At 37.9% G+C, this 24,165-nt stretch overlaps 1 protein-coding gene across 2 annotated transcripts in view; it reads right to left on the bottom strand.

Annotated features, from left to right (window-relative positions):
* The window catches only part of KSR2 (kinase suppressor of ras 2), a 600,040-nt gene that overhangs the window by 184,878 nt on the left and 390,997 nt on the right, over positions 1–24,165 (bottom strand). For both annotated transcript variants that reach the window (XM_074296724.1, XM_074296733.1), the window contains exon 6: positions 5,638–5,707. In XM_074296724.1, coding sequence (XP_074152825.1) covers positions 5,638–5,707 — 70 coding nt within the window. The remainder of the gene's footprint in view (positions 1–5,637; positions 5,708–24,165) is intronic.

Raw genomic sequence — 24,165 nt, 5'->3', positions numbered from 1 at the left:
CCCACAGTCTGAGGGACAGTGAACTGGCCTCCTATTTTAAAAGTTTGAGGACCACTGCTCTAGAGCCTAGCACAATTTTTGGTACTTGGGAGGTACTCTACATTGTGTGTTGAATTGAAATAATTTAGAAATAACTGAAAATATATCTATAAGGAGCAGTGCATCTGTATTTATGATTATTGTCACCAGCCCTGCATGAGAGCAGAAGTATAAACTTAGCTCAGAATTCTGGTCCCCAGGTCGCTCTCCAGATAATGTGCTCTGTGAGCCCCAAAGTCTGTGTTTTTCCTGCTTTCAGTTACTTTTCTTTTCCGATGGGGGACTCTTCACAAAAACTTCAGGGACTTCCATGGGCAAGCAAATATTCATTTCTGAGTATGTATTAGCTTTGAGGCATGTGATTTATATCAGGCTCATCGGCCAGAATTGGAGTTCCGTTACAGTTAATTAGCGGGAGCTGTGAGACGAAGCGAACCCTTTTTTTCTCCCCATGGGCTTGACAGCTGGGACAACTCAGCTCGAGCATGAGGAGGTGAAATGCTCACTGAAGCTTTGGGGTATACTCTCCACCCTCCCTGGGAATTAGAGGGAGAACACGGCCTGCAAGTTGCTCACGGTTCACCCATAGAAAGTAAGCCATGTGCAATTCTACCCCTGGTTCCCAAGTAGGGCTCTGTGGAAGAGTTCCCCAAAAGGAAGGCAGTGATGGCTCAAGTTCAAGTAATCTGATCATAGCAAGGCAACCTCATGGAACATGGGATCCTTCAATAAAGGAGCTCCTAGTGGGTCCCTGGTTCTTGTGGCGGAGTAAGGATGAGATGGTGTCTCAAAGATGTCTGATTATTAAGCCAAGAGGAACTCAGCAAACAAATGAGGAGAAAGACCTTTTTCCCCCCCTAGGCTGGCCTTGTACTTCCATCAAGGAAGGGAGGGATTCCTCTTCTTTAATGGTAGCTGGGAGTTTCAGTGCTGTACCTGAAGCCAGGAAAATCTGAATTCAAATCCTGCTTCAAACACTAGCTGGACAAGTCACTTAACATCTACCTGCCTCAGTTTCTTCATCTATAAAATAGGGATAATAATAACATTGATCTCCCAAAGATGATGAAATAAGGGCAATATTTATAAAGTATTTTAAGCCTTTAAGCCCTATATAAATGCCAGTTATTATTCTTATTATTCTATTTTTGTTATTGTTATTCTCATGCCTTCTGTCCCTCTCCAGTAGCAGATATGGAAACTAAGATCAAGTAGCCATATTTGCCACATGAGATTGAGGCTGGATCTGAGGTCGTCGGCTGCCCTCTCTGCTGTGTGTGTGTGTGTGTGTGTGTGTGTGTGTGTGTGTGTGTGTGTGTGTGTGTGTGTTTTCTGAGGAAAGGAATCTTGGAAGATGAATGTTTAACCTGATGAGATTAAGAGGCCTGGGTCACTGAATAGGATGCTAGCTAACCAAGGGGAAGTGCTTCCTGCAACTACATCCTGCCCCGATAAGCAGATGAGTGCTGCCAGAAGAATGAATAATGCATGTCTGACTGGACAGATGTTACATACCCTGAATGGCTCCTAGACAGTATATATTTGAGGTGAACATAAAATATCTCTCAGAATTATTTCAAGTCTTCCGGGAGTTTATCCCTTCCAGAAAAATATAATAGGAGTGATAGGTATAGGACAGCTATTTATTTCCTCCATCACAAAATAATCCTTAAAACACAAGACTCTTAAACATTTTTGACAGGTTATTAAAATAATAAACAACAGCCTATCCTATTATATTCTTCTGGAGAGATATTGTTTATTATTTTAATAATATGTCAAAAACGTTTAAGAGTCTTGTGTTTTATGGATTATTTTTTGATGGAAGAAATAAATAGCTGTCCTATACCTGCTATCAGAGACTTTCCTAGAATGAACTGCTTTTTGTCTCAATAGGGAAAATCCTAAATGTAAACTCAGCCTAAGCTCTCAAAAATTTTCCCTGATGTCCTACTGTAGAATGGGGACATGATGAGTACAAGAAAAACTTTTTAGAGGAAATGCTTATCCCTGTTTGAACTTAGTCCGCTTGAGCCCAGATGAAGGGCATTTTGTGAGAGCTGGGCACCTGCTGAGCTAAGGGCAGCATAAGCATGGAGGCAACTCAGGTTATAAACATCTCCAAAAATTCAAGAATCTCCTAGTGGAAAGGAAATTCTAAGGTTCCTCTAGTCCAATCCATACCTGAACAAGAATCCTTTCTACAGCATTGGCCGAAGTGACTAACTTTTGCATGGAGATCCCAGTGAGGGGGAAATGGACATTGAAATTAGGAGGGCCTAGTTTCAAATGTTTTAATCCCTGGCTCTACCCTCTTGCATTTAAGATCTCTGAGACTCATATTCTTCTTGTGTAAAGTGAGGAGCTTGGACTAAATGACTCCTAATGTCACTTCTAGCTCTAGAGCTATGATCCTATTTATGATCTCAAGGTTGCCTATTCCACTTCTAAATGGCTCTGATCATAAGGAAAATTACAATTAACTTTTGATACCTTAATAATAATAGCTAATATTTGTAAGGTGCTTTAGATTTTTTATTTAATCCTCACAACAACCACAGGAGGAAGATGCTATTATTTCCCCTCATTTTACAGATAAGGAAACTGAGGCAAGAAGACATGAAGTGACTTGACCAAGGTTATATAACTAGTAAGTGTCTGAGACTGGATTTGAACTCAGGTCTTCCTATTCCAGGTCCAACATTCTATTTACTCTGCCATCTGGTGGGCAGACTTTATCTACACCTTTGGAACCAAGCAGAATTGGGATCATGTTTTCTAACAAATGAGATCATCGATAATAAATACCTACCAGAAGCCAAGTATTGAATATATAATGTCAAAAATGAATCTCTCGCTCTATCTCTGTCTCTGTCTCTCTGTCTATTTTTCTCTCCACATGTGTATGTGTGTGTACATATATATGGATATATAAAATTTTGTAAATCCTAAAGTGCTATAGAAATAGCTATAATTATAATTAATTATGATAATGATGATGATTAATCCTTAATATTATGTAAGAGAAGACTTTGCCCAAAGTTGATGGTCAAGATATGATTGAGCAAGAATTTCTACCTGGGCTACAGTTTGTGTGGTCTTGGGCTGTTTTAGTTTTCTGATAATTTATTGAACTTGAAGTTATTAACAGTTCCTAAGTGAAGTGGTAATATCAAATTTAAAGTCCACCTGGAGGAGCAGCATCCTCTGGGAAGAAAGCACTGAACCGTATATATATTCTTTCTCCCCAATGAAATGTAAGCCTGGGGACTGTGCCACGTTTATCTTTATGCCCCTGGTGGCTAACCCAGGGTTTGTGTAACACAAGTTAGGTAATTAATTAATGATTCCTGATGAACTGATTTTACAGACGTGGAGTGTGGACACTCAGCTTCTAGTGCAGTTGTGCTGATACATGGCTGGGTGAGCTAAGGCACATCGCAGGCTCTCGGAGCATCACTTGAAAAAAAGAAGACTTAGGCAAGATGATCTAAGGGCCCTTTTCATTCTCTGATTCTATGGTTCAGAGGGGATAGAATGAAAATCCTCAATCTTCACTGGAAGACAATTTTGCCCTCTCCAGAGCAGGAATGCCTAAGTAATAGAGTTTGCAATATCAACCCCATGGCTCAATTCCTTACCTCTTCAGAAAGGAACTCTACTGATAAGGAGACATTTAGCAAACTGTCTTTTCCCCTGGAACTTCCTCTCTAGTATGAACATCTCTAGTCTTCCATAATTTGACATCTCCCCATCTCTGTCTCTTTTTTTTGCTCTTCTCTCTCTCTCTAATCTTTCTCTATTTCTCTCTCTCTCTCTCTCTCTCTCTCTCATCTTTCTCTATTTCTCTCTCTCTCTCTCTTCTCTGTACATCTCTCTCTTTTTATCTCTCTCCATCCCCCCTCTCTTTCCATCCCCCCTCTCTTTCCATCCTTCCCTCTCTCCTTCCCTCCCCTTTTTTCTCTGTCTTCTTTTTTTCTGTCTTTCTGTCCTCTCTCTCTCTCTCTCTCTCTCTCTCTCTCTCTCTCTCTCTCTCTCTCTCTCTCTCTCTCTCTCTCTCTCTCTTTCTGTATCTCTGTCTCTGTTCATCTTTTTCTGTCTCCATCTTTTCTCTCCCTCTATCTCAATCTTTCTCTCTGTCTCTCTGTTTAGCTCTGTTCTATTTCTCAGTCCCTGTCTCTCTGTCTCTCTATCTCTTTCTATGTTTCTTTCCCTGTCTCTCTCTGTCTCTCTGTCTCTCTGTCTCTCTGTCTCTCTGTCTCTCTGTCTCTCTGTCTCTCTCTCTCTCTCTCTTTCTCTCTCCTCTCTCCTCTCTCTCTCTCTCTCTCTCTCTCTCTCTCTCTCTCTCTCTCTCTCTCTCTCTCTCTCTTTGTCCCTCTCTGTCTCTCTCTCTCTCTTCCTCCCCTCACAGAGTTATTAGAGGCCATCTTCATAGACATCATGACCTTGGGGACTTACCAGTAGTGCAAATGCTAACATTGGCTCATCTCAGAACTCATTTTTCCATCCATCAGAAAGGAATGGATCACAGCAGGAAGTCAAAAATCTGATCCGGTGAAATTGAGAGAAGAAATGTGGGGCAGAAGACATGGCATTACAGAGGCGGGCGGCTCATCCCCCAGATATAACTCCTTTCAGCACTTCCCTGGCATCTCTCCCCGGAAATTTCCAGGATCTCTTTGAAAGGGAACAGCTTGAGGCTGAGATTCCGGGGTTGTGGTACTGGACCTAAGTCTAAGCAGCAGCTACCCTGCCCTCAGCAAAGGGAACTTTTAGAATATCAGAAAAGCTTTCTTTGCAAGAGGGATAAATAATCTTAAGGCTGGAAGGGAAGGGACTTTAGAGGCCATGTGGTCCAAATCTCATATTTGACAAATGAGACCACAGGCCCAGAAAGGCAGAGTAATGTCAAGTCAACAGGCACTTAAGTAACAACTATACAGCAAGACTGGAGTCTTCCTCCCTCTGACTTCCTTGGGAAGCTTGGTGATACAATACATAGAGTCCTGGAACTGGAGTTGGGAAGACCAAATCCAGCCTCAGACACTTCCTAGCTGTGTGACTCGGGGTATGTGACAGTTTCTGTTTGCCTCAGTTTCCTCGGTTGTAAAATGGAGAAAATTAATAAAACCAACCTTCCAAAATTGTGAAGATCAAATGAGGTAATATTTATAAAGAGTTTGCTCAGTGCCTGGAATATTATAGGAATTTAATAAGTGTTTGTTGACTTAACCTTACTTCCTTGGTCTTTAGTTTTCTTGTCTGTAAAATGGGGATGATAACAGCATCTGTCTCTCGATTTGTAAATGTGATGGCAAAAGTAAAGCACTTTGAAATCCTTTTTTTTTTTTCCTGCTGAAGCAACTGGAATTAAGTGACACACATCTAGGAAGTGTTATGTGTCTGAGGCCAGATTTGAACTCAGGTCCTCCTGACTTCAGGGTTTTTGCTCTATCTATTGCACCAACTAGCTGTCCCCATTTTGCAATTCTTGAAGGGCTCCATGAATGTTAGACTTAATGGTCCAGGTAGCATCTTTCCCTATAGAGAAGCAAAGTATGAACACCATCCCTTCTCCCTCCCCCAAATCCAGCCTACCTGTGTTTTATTGAGTTGCCTAGATCTCTTCGAGGAATCTGAGGAGACCATCGAGGCACTGACAGTGTGTCTGGAAGAAGAAAGCAGAGAGGCAGAAGGAGCAGATTATTCAGCAGGTAAGCACAATTTTTCCAACTTTGAATGACTGAGAACAGGACTTAGATGATCTATGGGATGGGAGATGAGAATTTCCAAACTCTTTGGTCATAAGGGTGGCTAGAGCAGCTAAAGGGTTCCATAGTGCAGAGTGCCCAGTCTGGAGTTAAGAAGACTTATCTTCCTGAGTTCAAATCTGCCCTCAGACACTTACCAACCATATGATTCTGGGCAAGTCCCTCATTCCTCATCTGGAAAATAAGCTAGAAAAGGAAATGGCAAACCACTTCAGTATCTTTGTCAAAAAAACTCCAAACAGGGCCACAAAGGGTTAGAAATGACTGAACGACAACAAAATGCCTGAAAAATCTATCAGTGAATAAATTGGCTTATTGCCCCAACCCAAGGTCTCTGGTATCAGAGTCCCTGTACAAAATTCAGCAGAACACCTTAATATAAGGCAAGAAAGAACGTGATGAATTTGGAGATTGAAGTCCTAATCCTAGACAATTCAGACAGCTGCTTATTATTGGATCTATCTTAGGCAAGTCCTTTTTTCTTCATCTACAAAGTGAAAAGCCAAACTAGAAGTTCTCTGTAGTCATTTTTGTCAGTCAGTCAGACAACAAGGATTTATTAAGCCCCTACTATGTGCCAGACACTGTAGTAAGTGCTAGAGAATTTTTAAAAAGCAAAAGAAAGTTTTTGCTCTGAAGGAGTTCAGATTCTAATATCGGAAACTATATACAAATAACTATGAGCAAGCAAGATTTTCTTGCTGCTGCTGTTAAGTCATATCAATCACGTCTAGCTCTCTAATATCCCTTGGGGGAAAGGTTCTTGGCAGAGATAATGGAAGGCTTTGCCGTTTCTTCTCCAGTTAACTTATAGATGAGGAAATTGAGGCAAATGAGGTGAAAGGACTTGCCAGGCTCACCCAACTAGTAAGTGTCCAAGGCTGAATTTGAACTCAGGTCCCCCGACTCCAAGCTCTATGCATTGCATGACCTAGCTGTGAGTAAGATAGAGACAGGATAAATTGGGAATAATTTTAGAGGGAATTAATCACTGGAATTAAGGAAGATTGGGAAAGGCTTTTTATAGGAAGTAGGATTTTAGGTGCAAAGGAAGCCAGGGATATGGAGATGAAAAGTAAGAGCTTTATGGGAAGGGGATCAGCCAGTGAAAATGCCCAGAATTAGGAAATGGAATTTAAGGAACATCAAGGCACACAATGTCACTGGATCAGAGGGTATATGAGGAAGGCATGTAAGGTGTAAGATCCAAAAGGTCATGGGAAGGCAGGGTAGGGAGATCTTTGAATGCCAGAGGATATTGTATATGATGCTGGAGGTGATAGGAAGCCACTGAGGTTTACTGATTAAAGAGATGAACTTTTGCTTTAGGAAGATCATTTTGACAGCTGAGTGGAAGACAAACTGGGGGAGATAAACCAAACAGCAGGTTAGAACAATAGTCCAGACGTGAAGAGATTTAAGGATCTGCATGAGGGTGGTAACAGTGTCAGAGACCAGAAGGGGACACACATGAGAGATTTTATAAAGGAGGAATTGATAAGAGCTGGTGACAAATTAAGGATGGAGGATGAGCATGAGAAGTAGAGGATGACCTCTCGGTTGAGAGAATGGTTGAATGGGAGATTGATGGTCCCCTGTTAGGGAGAGGGGAGGTTTTGATGAGAAAAGTAAGCAGTTTAGTTTGGGACAGGTGAGGCTTAAGCTATCTGAGCAACAGAAAGCATTATTTACTTCAATAAATAAAGGGGTTCTTAACCAATTTTTTCATCATGTATCCTTTGACAGCCTGATGAAGTCTATGAATCTCTTTTCAGAATAAAATAATATCCATGAACCCACAAAGGAAACCAATTATATTGAAATAAAATTGGCAAAATAGTTTTTAAAAGTTTACCAATCCCAAGTTAGTATCTCCTGCAAAGAAAATATATTTATTAAACATCTAATATGAGCTTATTACTTAAGGAAATATGAGATGAGTATGAAAAAGTTTCTTCCCTTCAGTTTTCTCTAGTTTCATTTAAGCCAAAATGTCAGCCTATTGAAAGCTAATTCAAAGGAAAGGAAGGAAATAGAAGAAAAGAAAAAGGAAAGGAAAGGAAAGGAAAGGAAAGGAAAGGAAAGGAAAGGAAAGGAAAGGAAAGGAAAGGAAAGGAAAGGAAAGGAAAGGAAAGGAAAGGAAAGGAGAGGAGAGGAGAGGAGAGGAGAGGAGAGGAGAGGAGAGGAGAGGAGAGGAGAGGAGAGGAGAGGAAAGGAAAGGAAAGGAAAGGAAAGGAAAGGAAAGGAAAGGAAAGGAAAGGAAAGGAAAAGAGAGGAAAGGAAAGGAAAGAAAAGGAGAGGAAAGGAGAGGAAAGGAGAGGGAAAGGAGAGGGAAAGGAGAGGGAAAAGAGAGGGAAAGGAGAAGGAAAGGAGAGGGAAAGGAGAGGGAAAAGAGAGGGAAAGGAGAGGGAAAGGAGAGGAAAGGAGAGGGAAAGGAGAAAGGGAAAGGGAAAGGAAAAGGGAAGGGAATCCTTATATCTTGAAGTAGCTTGTTATACTTTTGGATGTCTCTCTTAGAAACTTTTTCTAATAATTTCAAGGCATTTCTTCAATTGATGATTCCCTCCCTAGGACTGAGATTTCAGGAAGTTATTCCTGCAATGCTTTACTTTTGCTTGGACTTAGTTTCTCTATTACTATTCCTCTTTAATAATTATATCATCTCTTAGCAGCTACTCTTATTCTCTCCTTTGTCTCATTTCTGGTTCCCATTTATGTGTTATTTTCTCAAATTAGAATTAAATAAATGCCTTCTCTCTTTCTTTTACTCTCTCTCTCTCTCTATGTCTCTATATCTATCATCTATCATCTACCTATCATCTTTCTATTTTAGCTATCATTTATCTTTATCCATCTAACTAGCTTAAGGTTGTCTCTTTAAGCTTCCAGTCATTGCCAAATAGAGCAATGTTAATTTATCTTTCATGGGAAGATATTGAACACAATTATCCTGCCCCACTCCCACCTCATCTTAGTCTTCTCTTCTCTAGCCTGAACAGTCCCATATGACATGACCTCAACATTCTTTATCATCCTGGAATTGGTACAATGGAATGAGCCATTCTATTGGCGTTGAAGTCAGAGGGCTTGAATTACAATTTTACCCCTGATTCTACTTGCATGACCTTGAACCAGTTACTTAAACAGTAAATTTAGTTTCTTCAGCTCCAAAATGAGAGGATTGGGTCAGACAGTCTCTACTTTCTCTTCTAACTCTATGTAGATAGTGTTCTCTACCTTATTCAACTGTAGCTTATTCATCTGTTGTTTAGGACTAAGGATGAGCCAATCTTTTCTGTTTTAAAATGGAAAAAAATCTATAGGAAAAAAGCAATGTGACACTGAAGGTTTGCAAAATGCTTTCCATTCATTATCTCATTTGATCCTCACAAGCCTGGAAGGTAGGTACTATTATAAATTGTAGAATTGGATATTGTAAAAGTGAACAGAATATTGTAGAATTGGATGGGAAATTGTAAAAAAGGATATTATATGAAGAGACAACAGCTCAGAACACTCCAATGATTTGTCTAAGGTCACACAGCTGGCAAATGCCAATGGTGGGATTGAATTTGAGTCTTCTAGATGCCCAATCGATTTCCCACTTTTTTTTTTTACACCTCACTGCACTCTAAATTTCTAATACACAGAGAGAAATCACTTTCCTCCTAGGCTAAGACTAGAGTTTCCTGGGAGCCACAAGGCAAAGAGGGAGGAAATAATTAGAAAAGGAAAAAGAAGAAAAAAAAATGAAAAAGAAAAAAGAACCTTCCCCTTGACAAAGAAGCGGGGATAGTAGTTTAGAATGGCTCAATGTTGAACACATAACCAGATATATCCACCCTACCCCTTGTTATTCTCTCAACTATTTTTTTTTTCTTTGTTAACAAGGAAATAGCCAGTTCTGGGTAGAAGTGATGGACAGTGGAATACATACACACATACATACGTGCATACATAATACACATTAATGCATACATGTGGATATGTATGAGAGTGATAGAAGGACAAAGGACAATATTTATTTAAAAAAAAAGAAAAAGAAAATGGGGAGAGAGAAAAAGGAAACCAATTTTGAGTTGGAAAGGATTTGCAAGCTCATTTGGGCTAAAAGTATCATTAATAGAGAAACCAAAACGCAAAGAGATTAAATCACCTTCCTTAAGTCATAAAGTCATAAAGGAACAGAGAAGTCATTTGAACCCAGGGCTTTTAATTTATATCAAAGGTTCTTAAGTTGAGATCTATGAATTTATTTTCTAAAAATGTTTTCTTAACTGTATTGTCATGTAATTTGTTTCATTTGCGAATCTATGTATTTTATTTTATACATTTAAAACAATGATTTTGAGATCTAAAAAAATCTATCTGGTTTTTGACACTATCAAAGTGTTCCACAACACACACACACACACACACACACACACACACACACACACACACACACAAACAGTTAAGAAAGCCTATTCCATATGCATGATACAAACTTACTACTTAAGGATTTAGAAGATAAATATTTCAAGGCTCCCAGTTTTCCCTAGGGCTAACTCTGGGGACTGGAAATAAGACTGGACCTGAATCAGGGCCACTTCTTCCTCCTTGCTATTTGCTATCCCTCTAACTTCCACTGTTTCCTTCTCCAATAAACAGAGACTAGATCTTTTCTCCAAGAATCATCCCTCTCCATTGAATGCCTTATCACTTGTTGCACTTTCTCAAGTACATTAGATCCTCAAAAAAAATAAAATAAAATAAAATAAAATAAAATAAAAAATAAATAAATAAATATATATATATATACATATATATATATATATTTAACCTTAATAGCACAACTTCATTTCCCCACTATATTCCACAAGTTAGCAACACTGAATTTTTGGCAATTACATTAGGCACCTTATTGTTGATTTCTAGCAACAACCTAATACAATATAGGAGATAAAAGGAGATTTGAACCCTGAAGTTATCTATTGACTTCCTTAAGTTTGTAATTCATCTTCCCTGCCAATAAAATTCTAAAAACTTATAATATTTTTAAAGAGAAGACTCCGATCCTTTCTCAAGCCAGGATCGATATTATAAGCAGAAAGGCAAATAGCATTTAGAGCAATTAAATTGAGACAGCAGGCTTCTGTTTAAGCAATCAAAGTACCTATTAAGATGTCTCAGTGGCAGAACAAAAGCTCTTTTTCCAGTCCAATTTTCTGATAACCGGGAATACAGACTCCGAGTCATATTTTGCATATCTCTAGTCCCTGGTGTCTTTGTCCTGAGTTCTCAAAGCAGGTGGATAATAGAAAGTTCTTCTCCAAAGCCCACAGGGTTAGTCTTATCAGCTCCAGGTGAAAAGCAACCTAGTATAGTGGGACAACACTTTGGGCTAGGAGTCAGGAGGGATCGGCGGAAGCTCCCTGTGACATTTGAGCTGGGAATAAAATGGAAAACTCCCTGGATAAGGAAGCAGGAGAGTTGTTTCTAACAATAGCTGATGTGTGTTTGCAAAGTTCTTTACAAAAATGAGCTCAACTGCTAGACCAAGGCCTGCAACTTACTAGCTGTGTGGATTTGGGCAAATTACTTTCCCTCTTTGGGTCAGAGTTTCCTCACCCGTACAAGGAGGAGCTTAGACTGGAAAACAAGTCATTGGATCATGCATTCAGAAACAGGAGGAGCCTTAGACTTTATTTAGTTCAATCTACCCCCACCCCCTTGGTTTACAATATCAACAAAGTCATCAAATAAAAATACATGCCCAGAAAAAAATATAATAATAATTGCTCTCCTTTAAATTATGCTTTAAAGTTTATAAAGACAGGTCACTTATGTGACAAGACAGAAAGCTTGCCAATGTGCTCCATTGGTCTCCATTCCATGTTCAAAAGAAGGTAAGAAAAGCCTGTGGGTGGACTCCCTGTGTTAGATTCTCAGGAGCATTCAACTGGCTTTACTTCGTTATATGTAAAACTAAGGTAGTTAGTCTAAAAGGTCTCAGAGGTCCTTTAATGCTCTAAATCTATACACAGAAAATGCAGAAGTTTTGAAAACAAGGAAAAAGGTTCCTCCCCTCCCAAGATGCTCAAAGACAATCTCACCACCCCTATCTTAAAAGATGACCTTGACTCCATTTTAGTAAGAAGATGGAGACCAGGCAGTTGCTATATGCTTATTGTGTATTTTTTCTCATCTCAAAATGTCTCTTCCTCTTCATGCATCTTCTTTGTTCCTATCTCTGCGGAAGGAATGAGTGAAGTTCTTCTCTTTCCCAGAGCCATCACCTCAAGTGATTGTTCTATATCTTTTTGCTTTTCACTTCCAAACTCATCTGGGAAGGTTGAACCTGAACTGAACCTCCAAGAGAGGAGACATTCTGGGGGTTAGAATTATTTGCCTTATTGCTTATAAGGCTCTGGCTTGAGAGAGAATTGGAGTCTTCTCTTTAAAAAAAATTATGTTGTTTTTTGTTTGTTTGTTTGTTTGTTTGTTTTATTGTCAGAGATGATGAACTATACACTTAAGGAAGTCAAGAGATGACTTCAGGGTTCAAATCTCTTTTTACCTCCCCACCCACCTCCTATATTGTACTAAGTTGTTTCTAGAAACCAGCAATAGAGAAAGCATCTTCTCAAACACAGGAGGACAGGTTTCAAAAGGTCATTTAAGCTTGAGCTTCTACTTCCTCATCTCTTCCTCATTTCTTGATCCTCCTTCTGTTTGATGACCCCATCCCTTTGATCAAGCTGCTCTCTCTAAGGTTACAATGAGCTACAAACTGCTCAATCTGATGGTCTTTTCTCAGTTGTCATCCTCATGACTTCTTTGTCACTTTGGATTCAGTTTTATTGCCAGGTCTTATCGATTCTCCCACTACAACCTCTCTCCAAGCTGCCCCTTTTGCGCCGATCTACTAGTTCAAGCCCTTAGCATCTGTCACTTGGACTGCTACAATAGTCTCCTCATTGGTTCCTCTGCTGCCAATCTTTCCTATCTCTAACATTCTTCCTGAGGACCTGGTCTAACAATGTTATTCCCTGCTCAAAAAATTTCAGGGATTCTCTACTGTCTTTCTCCCTAGTTGGATCTTTCATAATCTAGCTCCAACTAGAAACTAGTCTGGGAAGAGTTTTATATCACTTGTTTTATGTCACTTCCCTTTATATGAAGCAGTTAGGTGGTGAAATGGTCAGAGTTTTGCTTCTGGAGATATGAAGACCCCAAGTTCAGATCCAGTCTCAGATATTTACCAGTTGTGTGACCCTGAGCAAGTCACAAGTCTTCTCAAGAAGTGTTAAAAGTAGGAGAGAGTGGCAGCAGGGAACCAATTAAGGAAGCTATTGTAACAGTCCAAATGACAGGTGATACAGGATTGAACCAGGATAGATGAAAGAAGGGACAGATTAGAGGGAGGCTATAATGGGAAAGGTGATGAGACCCAGCAACAAGATTGAATCAAAACTAACAGAAAAATCATAGAGGATGACATCTGGGTCACAACCTATTTCCCAATTTACCTCATCTTAAAATGGGTTCATAATAGCTCTTTATATCTGGTTGCCTCCTGATTTGTACTTCTATAAACCCCATTTTTTTTTACCATGTATGATTTCATGAGTATTGGGAGCCACCATGAAGAACTTCCTTTACTAATACACGTCAATATTTTCTATGCAATGCAGAGGCATAGAGTTGCCCAGAGCACCGAGAGAGTAAATGACTGGTTCAGGATAGTACAACTTAAAAGGTTGAACTTGAATTCAGATCTTTCTCTATCTACTTGCAACACTACCTCTTGATTAGTACATAGCAGATGTTTAATAAGTTTTTATTGATTGCTTGATTATTACTAGGAAATTTTAAGAAAAAGTAGAAAGAAGCTGATGGACCTTGTGTCAAATGGTCTTAACCTCAGAGAAAGAATTAAAGTCATGTAAACATGAGCAGTGAGGATGTGTATGGGGACAATAAAGGAAGAAAAAATATTTAGAACAAACTGAATAGTGAGTCAATAAAAGCAGAACAGCAAACAGTGAGCTTAAAGAACCTAAGTTTCCTCGGAGTTCATTTCCATCTATGATCTATTTTTCCCACTTGGAACTGTCCAACAGCAGAATAGACTGTCTTCAGAGGTACCAGGGTTCCCCCTACTCTGAAGGTTTCCAAGCAAAGAAATGATGGCTAATAGTTGAAAATATAATAGAAAGAGTTTGTGTGCAGCTGTTTTTGACTAGATGGTTTATTAAGTCCATCTCAACTCCTAAATAATGTAATTATTCTCAAAATATACTGGGTATCTTGGTGCAATTACACTTTAAACTGCACTAAGACTTTGGGGACACTGGATAGAAACAGCATTTCATAGAGATCAGGGAGCTGGCATAAGAGCCAAGAAGAGATGAATTCAAGTCCTGCCTCTGACCCTGTGACCCTGGGCCAAGTCATTTCTTAGTCCCCTGGGGACAACTTCATATCTCTAAGTAACAGAGAAACTATTGATCTATATTGATGGAGAAAGTTTCCTGATCCAGGAATTCTTTTGCCAATGAAATCCATTTTACTCCCCATCCCTATTATGAAGTTAATTTGTCAGTAAACATTTATTAAGCACCTACTGTGTCCTCTGCACTAGAGATACAAAGAAAGTCAAAAAGCCAAGCCCTGCCCTCAGGAGCTCACATACTAATTCGGGATACAACATGCAAACAACTATGTACAAACTACATAGAGGAAGAATTTCAAATAATCAAAGTTTAGTATCTTTTCATTATTGTATATTATGGTTCTCAATATATGTATTACTTCTGATTAGACCATAAGTTCCCTGAAAACTGGGACTGCTATCTTATCTTAACTTTGTCTCTCCCCCAATTCCTAGCATAGTTCTCTACACACAGTAGATCTTTAATAAATACAAGGTATGGTAATATTGTGGACATAATGCCAATCCTGGAACTGAAGACCTGAATTTTGTGTCTGATCCTCTACGATATTGAACAGCTCATCAAACTTGTTATATGAAAATGTAGATAATAACATTTATTCTATAGGATCTCCCCAAAGTCTTAGAAAAGTTTTAACTATTAAAGCTTGGGGGCAGCTAGGTGGCGCAGTGGATAGAGCACCAGCCCTGAATTCAGAAGGACCCGAGTTCAAATCTGATCTCAGACACTTAACACTTCCTAGCTGTGTGACCCTGGGCAAGTCACTTAACCCCAGCCTCAAAAAAAAAAAAAAAAAAAAAAAAAAAACTATTAAAGCTTAATAATTGTACTTATCTAATAAGATTGTTATGAGCAAGGTTTGTTTTTAACAAATGTTAATGTCCCCCGATAATGCGTTATCATTAATAACAGAAAACATTTTCAGACAGACATTTTCAGAAAAAAACTTTCCAGTTCTTTTGTATATTTTATGTCAATCCTCACAATGTCATAAGGTGAAGATATAATGATGATGTTGATGAAGAGAACTGTCATTTCCATTGTGTATTTAAGTTTACAAAGTATTTTACATATGGTATAATCATTTGAGCCTCATGACAACTCTGTGAATTACGGAGTATTATCATCCCCACTTTTCAGAAAAAGATTGAAGCTCCATGTCTTGCCCAAGGTCACACAGGCAACAAATATCATGGGCAGGATTCAAATCCCAAGTCTTCCCAACTCCTTTACTCCTTCAAGTACTATTGTTCTTGTTTTACACATAAAGAAACTGGGGCTCAGAGGAGTCACTCAGATTTGTCCATATTTATACAACAAATATCTGAGGCAGAATTTTAGCCCAGGTTTTTCTGACCCTAAGTCCCATACACTATCTCCAATAGCATGATGCCTTTCAAAGGGTCAGATTGAATGGAATTAAGTTTGGTCATAAGATCATTGATTTAGAGATGAAAAAGACTTAAAAGGTCAGTATTCTCATTATACAAAGGAGAAAAGTGAATCTGTGTTGGCAAATCAGTGAATAAGCATTTATTAAGCACTTACAATGGTCAGGAATTATGAAAAAAACCTGGAAATATAAACAAAAAAACCTGTCCCTTACCTCAAGGAGCTTCCATTCTCAAGGGAAATACAACAAATAAAGAGTCAAGTACATACAACATATATATGTGTGTATATATATGTATATATATATATACATATATATACACACATATATATGTATATATATATACATATATATGTATATATATACATATATATGTATACCCACACATATATATATGTACATACCCACACATATATGTATATATATACATATATATGTATACACACATATATGTATATATACATATATGTGTGTATATATATGTGTATGTGTGTATATATATATATATATATATATATATATATATATATATATATATATAGTAGAATAGAAGGTAAGTAATCTAAAAGAGGTGGTATTATCACTTGGGGTACTGGAAATGGTCTCGTGAAAGGTGAATAATGAATTGAGTATTCAGGGAAGCCAAGAAAACCATGAATAAATGGGCAAAGCATTCCAATAATGGAGGCAGAGAGATGGGAAGTAACATTTGCAAAGCTTAAATGACCTGCCAGTATCACAGAGCCAAAAAGCATCTTAGTTCCAGATTTGTATCCGGGTCTTCAAAATTCCAAGTCCAATGCTACTACAATGACCTGCTTCTCATTTTGTAGCTGGGAAAATAACACTCCATTGCTGATAGAAGACTGACTCAAGTTCATACTATTCTAAATTAAGAACAGCTAGATTATCCATTTGCTGGGTCTGTTCTGAAATAACATTGTACTTTTTTTGAAAGTAAGGAAGGGAACTGCATTATTCTAAATACCAAAAAGACCTCGAGATTGCTAAACGTTGGGGAGGGAATGACCCTGAACATGAGCTTGAACCCTGACTCTGAAGCATACTGTTAATCTGATTCTGAGCAAGTGAAGTCATTTCTCAAGGCCTTATGTTCCTTATCGGTAAAATAAGACTCATATTAGAGTCAATGACCTCTGAAGTCTTATCCAAATCTAAATTCATCACAGGAGAGAGCTGACTTCATATCCTGGGCTCATCCACTGATTGGTAAACTGTGTGATCATAGGCCAGGGATTTCATTTCTATAGGACTGGTATCATTACCTATTAAATAAGAGTGTGAATTAGATGGCCTCTGAGTTCTAGAACTATCCTAATTAAAACTCTTGGGGCCTTGTTTTCCCCAAATGTCAAATCATGGATTCAGATTAGGTGAGCCCTGAGAGCCCTTTAAGTTCTAGATCAGAGATCCTATGATTCTAAGTCACTTCAACTCCACTGGCCTAAGTTTTCTCTTCTGTAAAATGAAGGTGTCAATTAGAAAGTCATTTAGCTCCCTTCCAGATCTAGATTTAAGACCTAGCTGAATCCCTGGCCTTGATCCAATGCCTCACCCTACTCATCTTAAACAGAAACATAGCTATTTTCTCCTTGAATAGATCCAAGCAGGAGAACTTGAGTGGGCTCTAAATAAAGGACTTCTAGTCAGCTCCAAGAGAAGTAATTTTCAGAACTTTCAATTCTTATTGGATACAGATCACCCTGCAATTCTTTGGGCCAGAGAACTGCCTATAACAACAACACTCAGGCTATTAAACTTTTCATTTCAGGTTGCAAATCAGTCTCCAGCTGAAATCCCACTGATTTATTCAATATGCCAACCAATCCCTCCCTAACCCCATGCCTGATATTATTCATATAAGCAGAGAGTAACTTTGTTTGCTTTAATATCCAATTCTCATATATCAGGCAGCAGCATATTTTAATTACAAGCTGCCTGTAAAGGTTACATTTACATGGTACGTCCTGGACAAAAACTAACTTCCATCCATTTGGCCTGAATTGGGCTCTTTTTGACAGTCCCATTTAGTAACTAAAGAGATACAGAGTTGAACAATGATCTAGGAGGGCCACTTAGAGGGGTGTGGGGGGGGAAGAGGTAAAATAGCACTACTTTTAATTATATAGCTAATAAATAAGAAAGATGGGAAGGAGAAGATAGTATGAAGCTATAGTACATTTCTGTCATTTCATAGAATCATAGGTTTAAAGTTAAAATAAATGGGAGATGAGGAGGAAAAAGAGACAGACAGAAAGAGAAACATAGAAACAGAAAGTCAGAGACAGAGAGAGATTCATGAAGAAATCATGCAATAGAGGTATAGAGATAGATAAATAGATGCATGATGGAATGGAGAAAGGGAAGAGGAAGAGATGAGTGGATGGAGAAAGACAGATAGATAATAGTGGGAGAGATCGATGGTATATAGATGATAAAGTACTTAGGAAAATCTGCTTTGTTTCCGGCATTGTGTTAAGTAGTAAGGGATTATAAATAAAACTGAATAAGATAGTCTCTTCCCTCAAGGAGTCTGCATTCTAATGGAAGACAATTAAAAAGGGAAGGGGCTCCTGTGGTGGTTATGACCATCTAACCCAATTCCTTTTATTTTATAAGTGAAGAAACCAAGTCCCAAAGAGATAAACTGACTTGGAAACGATCATTTATTTTGACCTGAAAGGAAACATAAAAACCATCGAGTCCAGTCATCTCATTTTACAAAAGGGGAAACTGAAGTCTGTAATGATGCAGTAGAAAAAGCACTGGACTCTGGCTTCAGACAACTGGTCATAAACCACTTACTATACTTGTGTGACTCTGGGCAATTCACTTACATCCCTTGAGCCTCAGTTTCCTCTTCTATAAAATGAAGAAGCTGACAGTCATCAGCAGCCAAATTCAAACCTTGAATAAGTGGCAGAGAAGGATTTTAACTCAGGTCAGTTGAACCTCTTCTCCATCAGTCTTCTACCTACACCTGGCTCTCTCATTTATTCCCTCTCCATATGACCATAGGCAAATTAATTCTCCATTCTGGGTTTGTTTCCTGATCTATTAAGTGATAAAGTTGGATCTTCTCAGTTCTAAATGATGATTATAGGAAATATATAATGCCAAGAGATGGGAAGAGTAGTTATCCAATATCAAGGTCTAAATCATACATTTATGTCTGTAAGGCATCCCAGGGAGTAATTAGTTACTTTATAGATGGAATTAGAAGCCCAGGGAGCTTGGGACTTGCTCAAAGGTATAGATAGATAGATAGATAGATAGATAGATAGATAGATAGATAGATAGATAGATAGATAGATAGATAGATAGATAGAAAGAAGTATCAAATCATCAAAATCAAGATTTGACTTATACTCTGACTCAAGAATCAGAGATATTTCATCCATACTATGTTGGCTTCTAATGGAGACTTCGAACTTAGCAAGATCACCCAGGGTCCTGGGAAAACCAAGAATCAAAGGATCACAGATTTAGAGCCAAGAGGTCATTTATCATCATCTCCAGACATGGGGGATAGATCTCATAAGAAAACTCTTCAGACAACTGAAAAAATGCATTCAACAGAATGAACTGGTGTAAGATCAACTTGCATTTCTAGAAGGACAGACAGATTTGGAGTTTAGAATATATTATCATAATTCAAAGATTCTCAGAGGAAGAGATGACCATGGAGATCACCTAGTCCAGGTGTTTTTTGTTTTTTGTTTGTTTGTTTGTTTGTTTTTTGTTTTTTGTTTTTTTTGGTATTTTAGGACCTCTTGGGAAGTCAAGTGAAATGAACGGATTGTTTAAAGGTAAAAAAGCTTTTGGAAATAAGGGTCAATCTTCTCCCCAGTTTGGAATGATTGTACTTGCTTGCTGATCTAACTCTCTGTGTTATCTGGCTCTTTATCTCAATCAAAAAATTTGGTTCCCTACTGCTAAAATGATTTCTCTTCTCCTTTATAAGTTTCTTTCCTGTTTCTCCATTCAAGTGATCTTCTGATATCTCATCAAGATATAGATGTTGTCACAGTATCTCAAAGTGATAAGGATATGGTAGGCTAGGATAGTATTAGCTTCTGAATATTACTCCAGCCTCAGTTTCCTCATCTGTAAAATGCGAGTTTAAGACTAGATGATTTCTGAGTTACCTGCCCTTCAAGTCAAGATCTGTGAGCTTATGACCCACATCTGAATAAAAATCTCATCAAAAACATACTTAATAGTGACCATCAAGTTTTGACTTGAAGACCTCCAGTAAGGGAAAGTCTATCATTTGCTAAGGCAGTTCATTCCATTTTGATACCAATTTAATGCTTAAGAAATTTTCTCCATTGGTCAAGTCTATTTTTTTTTACAATGGTCACCTATTCTTCTGTCTACTAGGGCTTTCTTCTACCTGTCAACATCTCAAAGTTTTGAATCTGGTTCCACTGACCACTTCCTTTCATCATGGCCAAGTCACTCTATCTTCTTTTGACTGTCCCTCTATTTTTATTTTATTTTATTTTTTTTTGCAACTCAGCATCACAATCTCTAAAGTAAGGCAGGGTAGCATGGTAGAAAGAACTCCAGAGTTGGATTCAGAAGACTTGAATTCAAATCCCCATTCTGTTATTTACTGAGTGAAGTTGAGCAGGTCATTCTCCCCACTCATTCCTACCCCCATCTATTCTTTCTTCCCCAAGAAAAAAAAATATACCTGTGGGGAATAGAGTGAGATAAGGTAAAGAACTTACAAGAATATGTGAATTCTTTTTCTGTATTTTATTTTCATTATTTCTGTGTTTCCCCTATGACCTGTATAAAATGTGAAGGCCCATATTTACTTGAACCTTGAGCAACTATAGCCATATTTACTTAACCTGAGTGGATGACATTTATCAGTATTTGACATATATATATATATATATATATGTATATATATATATATATATATATATATGTGTGTGTGTGTGTGTGTGTGTATATATATATATATATATATATATATATATATATATATATATATATTTATATATCGATATTTAGTCTCTTAGCTGGACCACTATCTGCTTGATTAAACCTGAAGGCCTAATTTTCTGTTTCCTAGAAATCAGGGGGAAACAGAAACGTTCCATTCCAATCTCTCCAAATAGCAACAACCAATTAGATGCCTTCCCCTCCCCTTCTCAATGCTCTCTTACTTGTGATGTGCTTTCTTGTATAAAAGCTATGTATCTTTACTACTTCTTTAGCCCTCCTACCGAGAGCTTTCTCTTTCTTATGTCGTGATGGATGGCTCATCCTCTGGAGGTTTTTAATAAACAACTTTTCTGCCTTCTACTGAGAGCTCTGAGTAGTCATTTTGGATAAGGGTCTTCTACATCCCTCACAGACCTATTTTCTTTTTCCAATCTGCCACATTGCTTACTAAGGTGCTAAGGAAGCCCTAACTCCTTCTACAGATATTTTACTAGAAGGAATTCCAAGATTCTCTCTGAAAGTTGCTTATTTCTATGTCCAAAGGACTCACACCATCCTGAAGAATTGTTACGTGGCTGTAGCTATCCATGGTGCGGAAATATTTTAAGATCTTATAGACCTCATCTGTATCTTCAATAGATGACTCCTCAAGGTTCTTTTGCATGGAACACCGTGAATATTCCTCTGCCCAAATAGGTGCAATAACATTCTAGTACACCCTGGGTAACAAATTTAGAGGGTGCCTTTTGTAGGATTATAAATCCCTACTTCCTGCTATGAGTATAAAATCATTTCATCAAAAACTGAGAAATCCCCATCTAAAGGCCAGATGTTGGCTATATATGTGCTTTCTGATAACTGTGATATGAAAGTAATTTTGTGCCCTTCATGCCCCTGGGCATCTCAAGTTTTGCGATTGGTCTTTCCTTGTTTGAATTAAAATACTCAGAGACATTTAGCATAGGATAGTGAAACATATTAGATTTGGAGTAAAAAAGATCTGATTTTTGAATCCCAAATCTGCTCACTGGTAATATGAGGTATTTCAAGTAGATAGTCTCTAAGGTCCCTTTCAGCATCCAAAACCTATTATTCCATGTATCCTCATATGACTCTTTGAAATCCTACTTCGTTTTAATAAATGTCATCTTCTCATCTCTGTCTCCTAGCAAGTAACTAGAGCACTGATATTCCTTTAATTCATCATAACTCCAACATCTGGTCACTGATCATATCACGCTCTTCCTGAAAAGAAATTTGAATCCCAGCTTCAACACCTGTAATTTATTTCAAATCACTTCAGATGGCCGCAATTAAATTTCACCGTTGTTAAAGGAAAGGAAAATGATGGCGGCATTTAATTACATTTTATAATGGGCCCACTGCCAAATTTATTAAAGTATATCAAGGTTTTTTTTTAACCTCACAACCAAATGATAAGGGACCTGAGTGCTAGACAAGCAATTATTTTTTATTGTGGATTTGATAGAAAAAGAATTAGAGATGTTAAGGATCACTTGAATGTGTACAGGAGGAGGGAAGAGGCAACAAAGATCAGAAAACAGTTCTATTAAAGTAAGGATGAACTTCGAGAACTTTTTTGGGAGGGGGGATAAAAATAAAGGATGAATTTTACCATTAATCATCAAGCATCCTTATAATATGAAAAAGAACTATTTTTGGAAAATTGTGTTCTTTTCTCTCCCTGCCCCATCCTCCTAATCCTATCTCTATCCCATCCTCCCAGCTGTACTCTTTGAGTTTGGACTCCATCATCATACTTCCAGGAAATCACTTTACCACTAAACTCATTATCTTTCATAAAACTGCATCAGCTTGGTACATGTGCTTCTTTAGCCAATGGACACCTCTATCCCTCTGACGGAAGTGCCAGGGGGCAGAGTAAAGGACTTCTTCCAAAGCCTTTATTTAAAGAAGGCTCACAGATGAGCCAACTCTTTATTTCTCACTATCTCTTTAGATGAACTCTATCATCTCATGTATCAGATACCTTCTTCTCTCCCCTTTTTCAGCTTCTTTTTTCATGTAGTCTTCCTATGTTAGATTGTAAGCTCCTTGAAGACAGAGATTCTTTCTTTTTTTTATCTGTATTTCCAGGGCTTAGCAAAATACTTGACATCCATAGCAGGTGCTTAATAAATGTTTATTGATTGACTAAATTAATTTCAGTATTCCAGTTCTAGCTACAAATCTAGCAAATCACTGTGAATTTTCAACAATCTTTTCAATAATAATAATAGCAATTATAATAACAACTCTGATTTCTGTGGCATCCCAAAAGCTTACAGAATAAAAAAAAAACTTTCCTATATAAGAAATATTATAGTTCCTATTCTATAGATGAGGAAATTAAAGCTTAGGGATATGAAGGGACTTGCCCAAGGTCATAAAGTTAGTGGATGCTAGAGACAGGATTTGAATCCTCACCTCAATTCTCATTTTACAATACTTTCTAGAATACTATAATAACTGGAATAAGCCCCTCTTTAAAGACCAGGAGTGCAAGTTTAATATGGATATGATGATGGGATATGACATCTAAAAAAGTTAACATGATCTTGGGTTTTGTTAAGAGTGGCCCAGCGACCAAGACTTGGATATTGACTAGTCCCTTGTACCTTGCCCTGGTTAAACCATATCTATGTTATAATATTCAGTTTTGGGAACCATATTTTCTCTTTTCAAGTGTCCCACAACACTTCTCAATCTGTTCAGTTTATGACTTTTCCCCAAACTTCAGCAAGGAAATCAATCCCATTCACTGAGAATTCCCTCTCTCCCCCCTTTCATCTCATAATCCCTTGATATCATTTCCATTCTTTCATTCTTTATTGTAGTCTGTGATAAAGAGGAAGCCCTTGTTACCATGGTCAACCCTTCTGCATATACATTTAATCCATCCCTGCGTCTCCAACAAATAACCCCTTCAACTATGGCCCCTTCTTTAATCTTGATTAATTAATTAATCTTAATTAAATTTCACTTTTTAAGTTAGCAAGCAGTAATTTTTCTCCTCCAATCTTCTCTTTCCACCTTAGAAAAAAGAAAAAAAACTAAACTTTTGTAATAAATATGCATAGTGAAATAAAACATTTCCCTATTAGTCATGTCCCCAAATAGATCCCATTCTGTATATCAAGTGCATCATTTCTCTATCATTAGGAGGGCAATATAGTCAATCGGAGTTGGCCACTGATTGGATAGGAGATGAGAGAGAGGGAAGAAGTGAAGGATATCATGGATGTATAAATGAGGCACTCCTATAATCCCTACTACTAGAGAAACTGAGGCTGGCAAATTGCTTAAACTACAAGAGTTCTGAGTTGCAAAGGGCTAAGTTAATTAAGCATTTATACTAAGTTCAACATTAATATGCATATTAATGTTGAACTTAGTATAGATGCCTAATAAACCCTCAGAAGGCAGATGTAGGAGAGTCACCGGGTTGCCTATCGAGGTGCAAATCAGCCTGGCTCAGAAATGGAGCAGGTCAGAGCTCCCAAATTGATCAGATTAGGAT

Source organism: Sminthopsis crassicaudata, chromosome 1 (genome assembly GCF_048593235.1).
Source record: "Sminthopsis crassicaudata isolate SCR6 chromosome 1, ASM4859323v1, whole genome shotgun sequence".
NCBI classification, from domain to species: domain Eukaryota; kingdom Metazoa; phylum Chordata; class Mammalia; order Dasyuromorphia; family Dasyuridae; genus Sminthopsis; species Sminthopsis crassicaudata.
The sequence above is the reverse complement of the archived record's forward strand: the minus strand, read 5'-3'. Positions and strand labels throughout refer to the sequence as shown.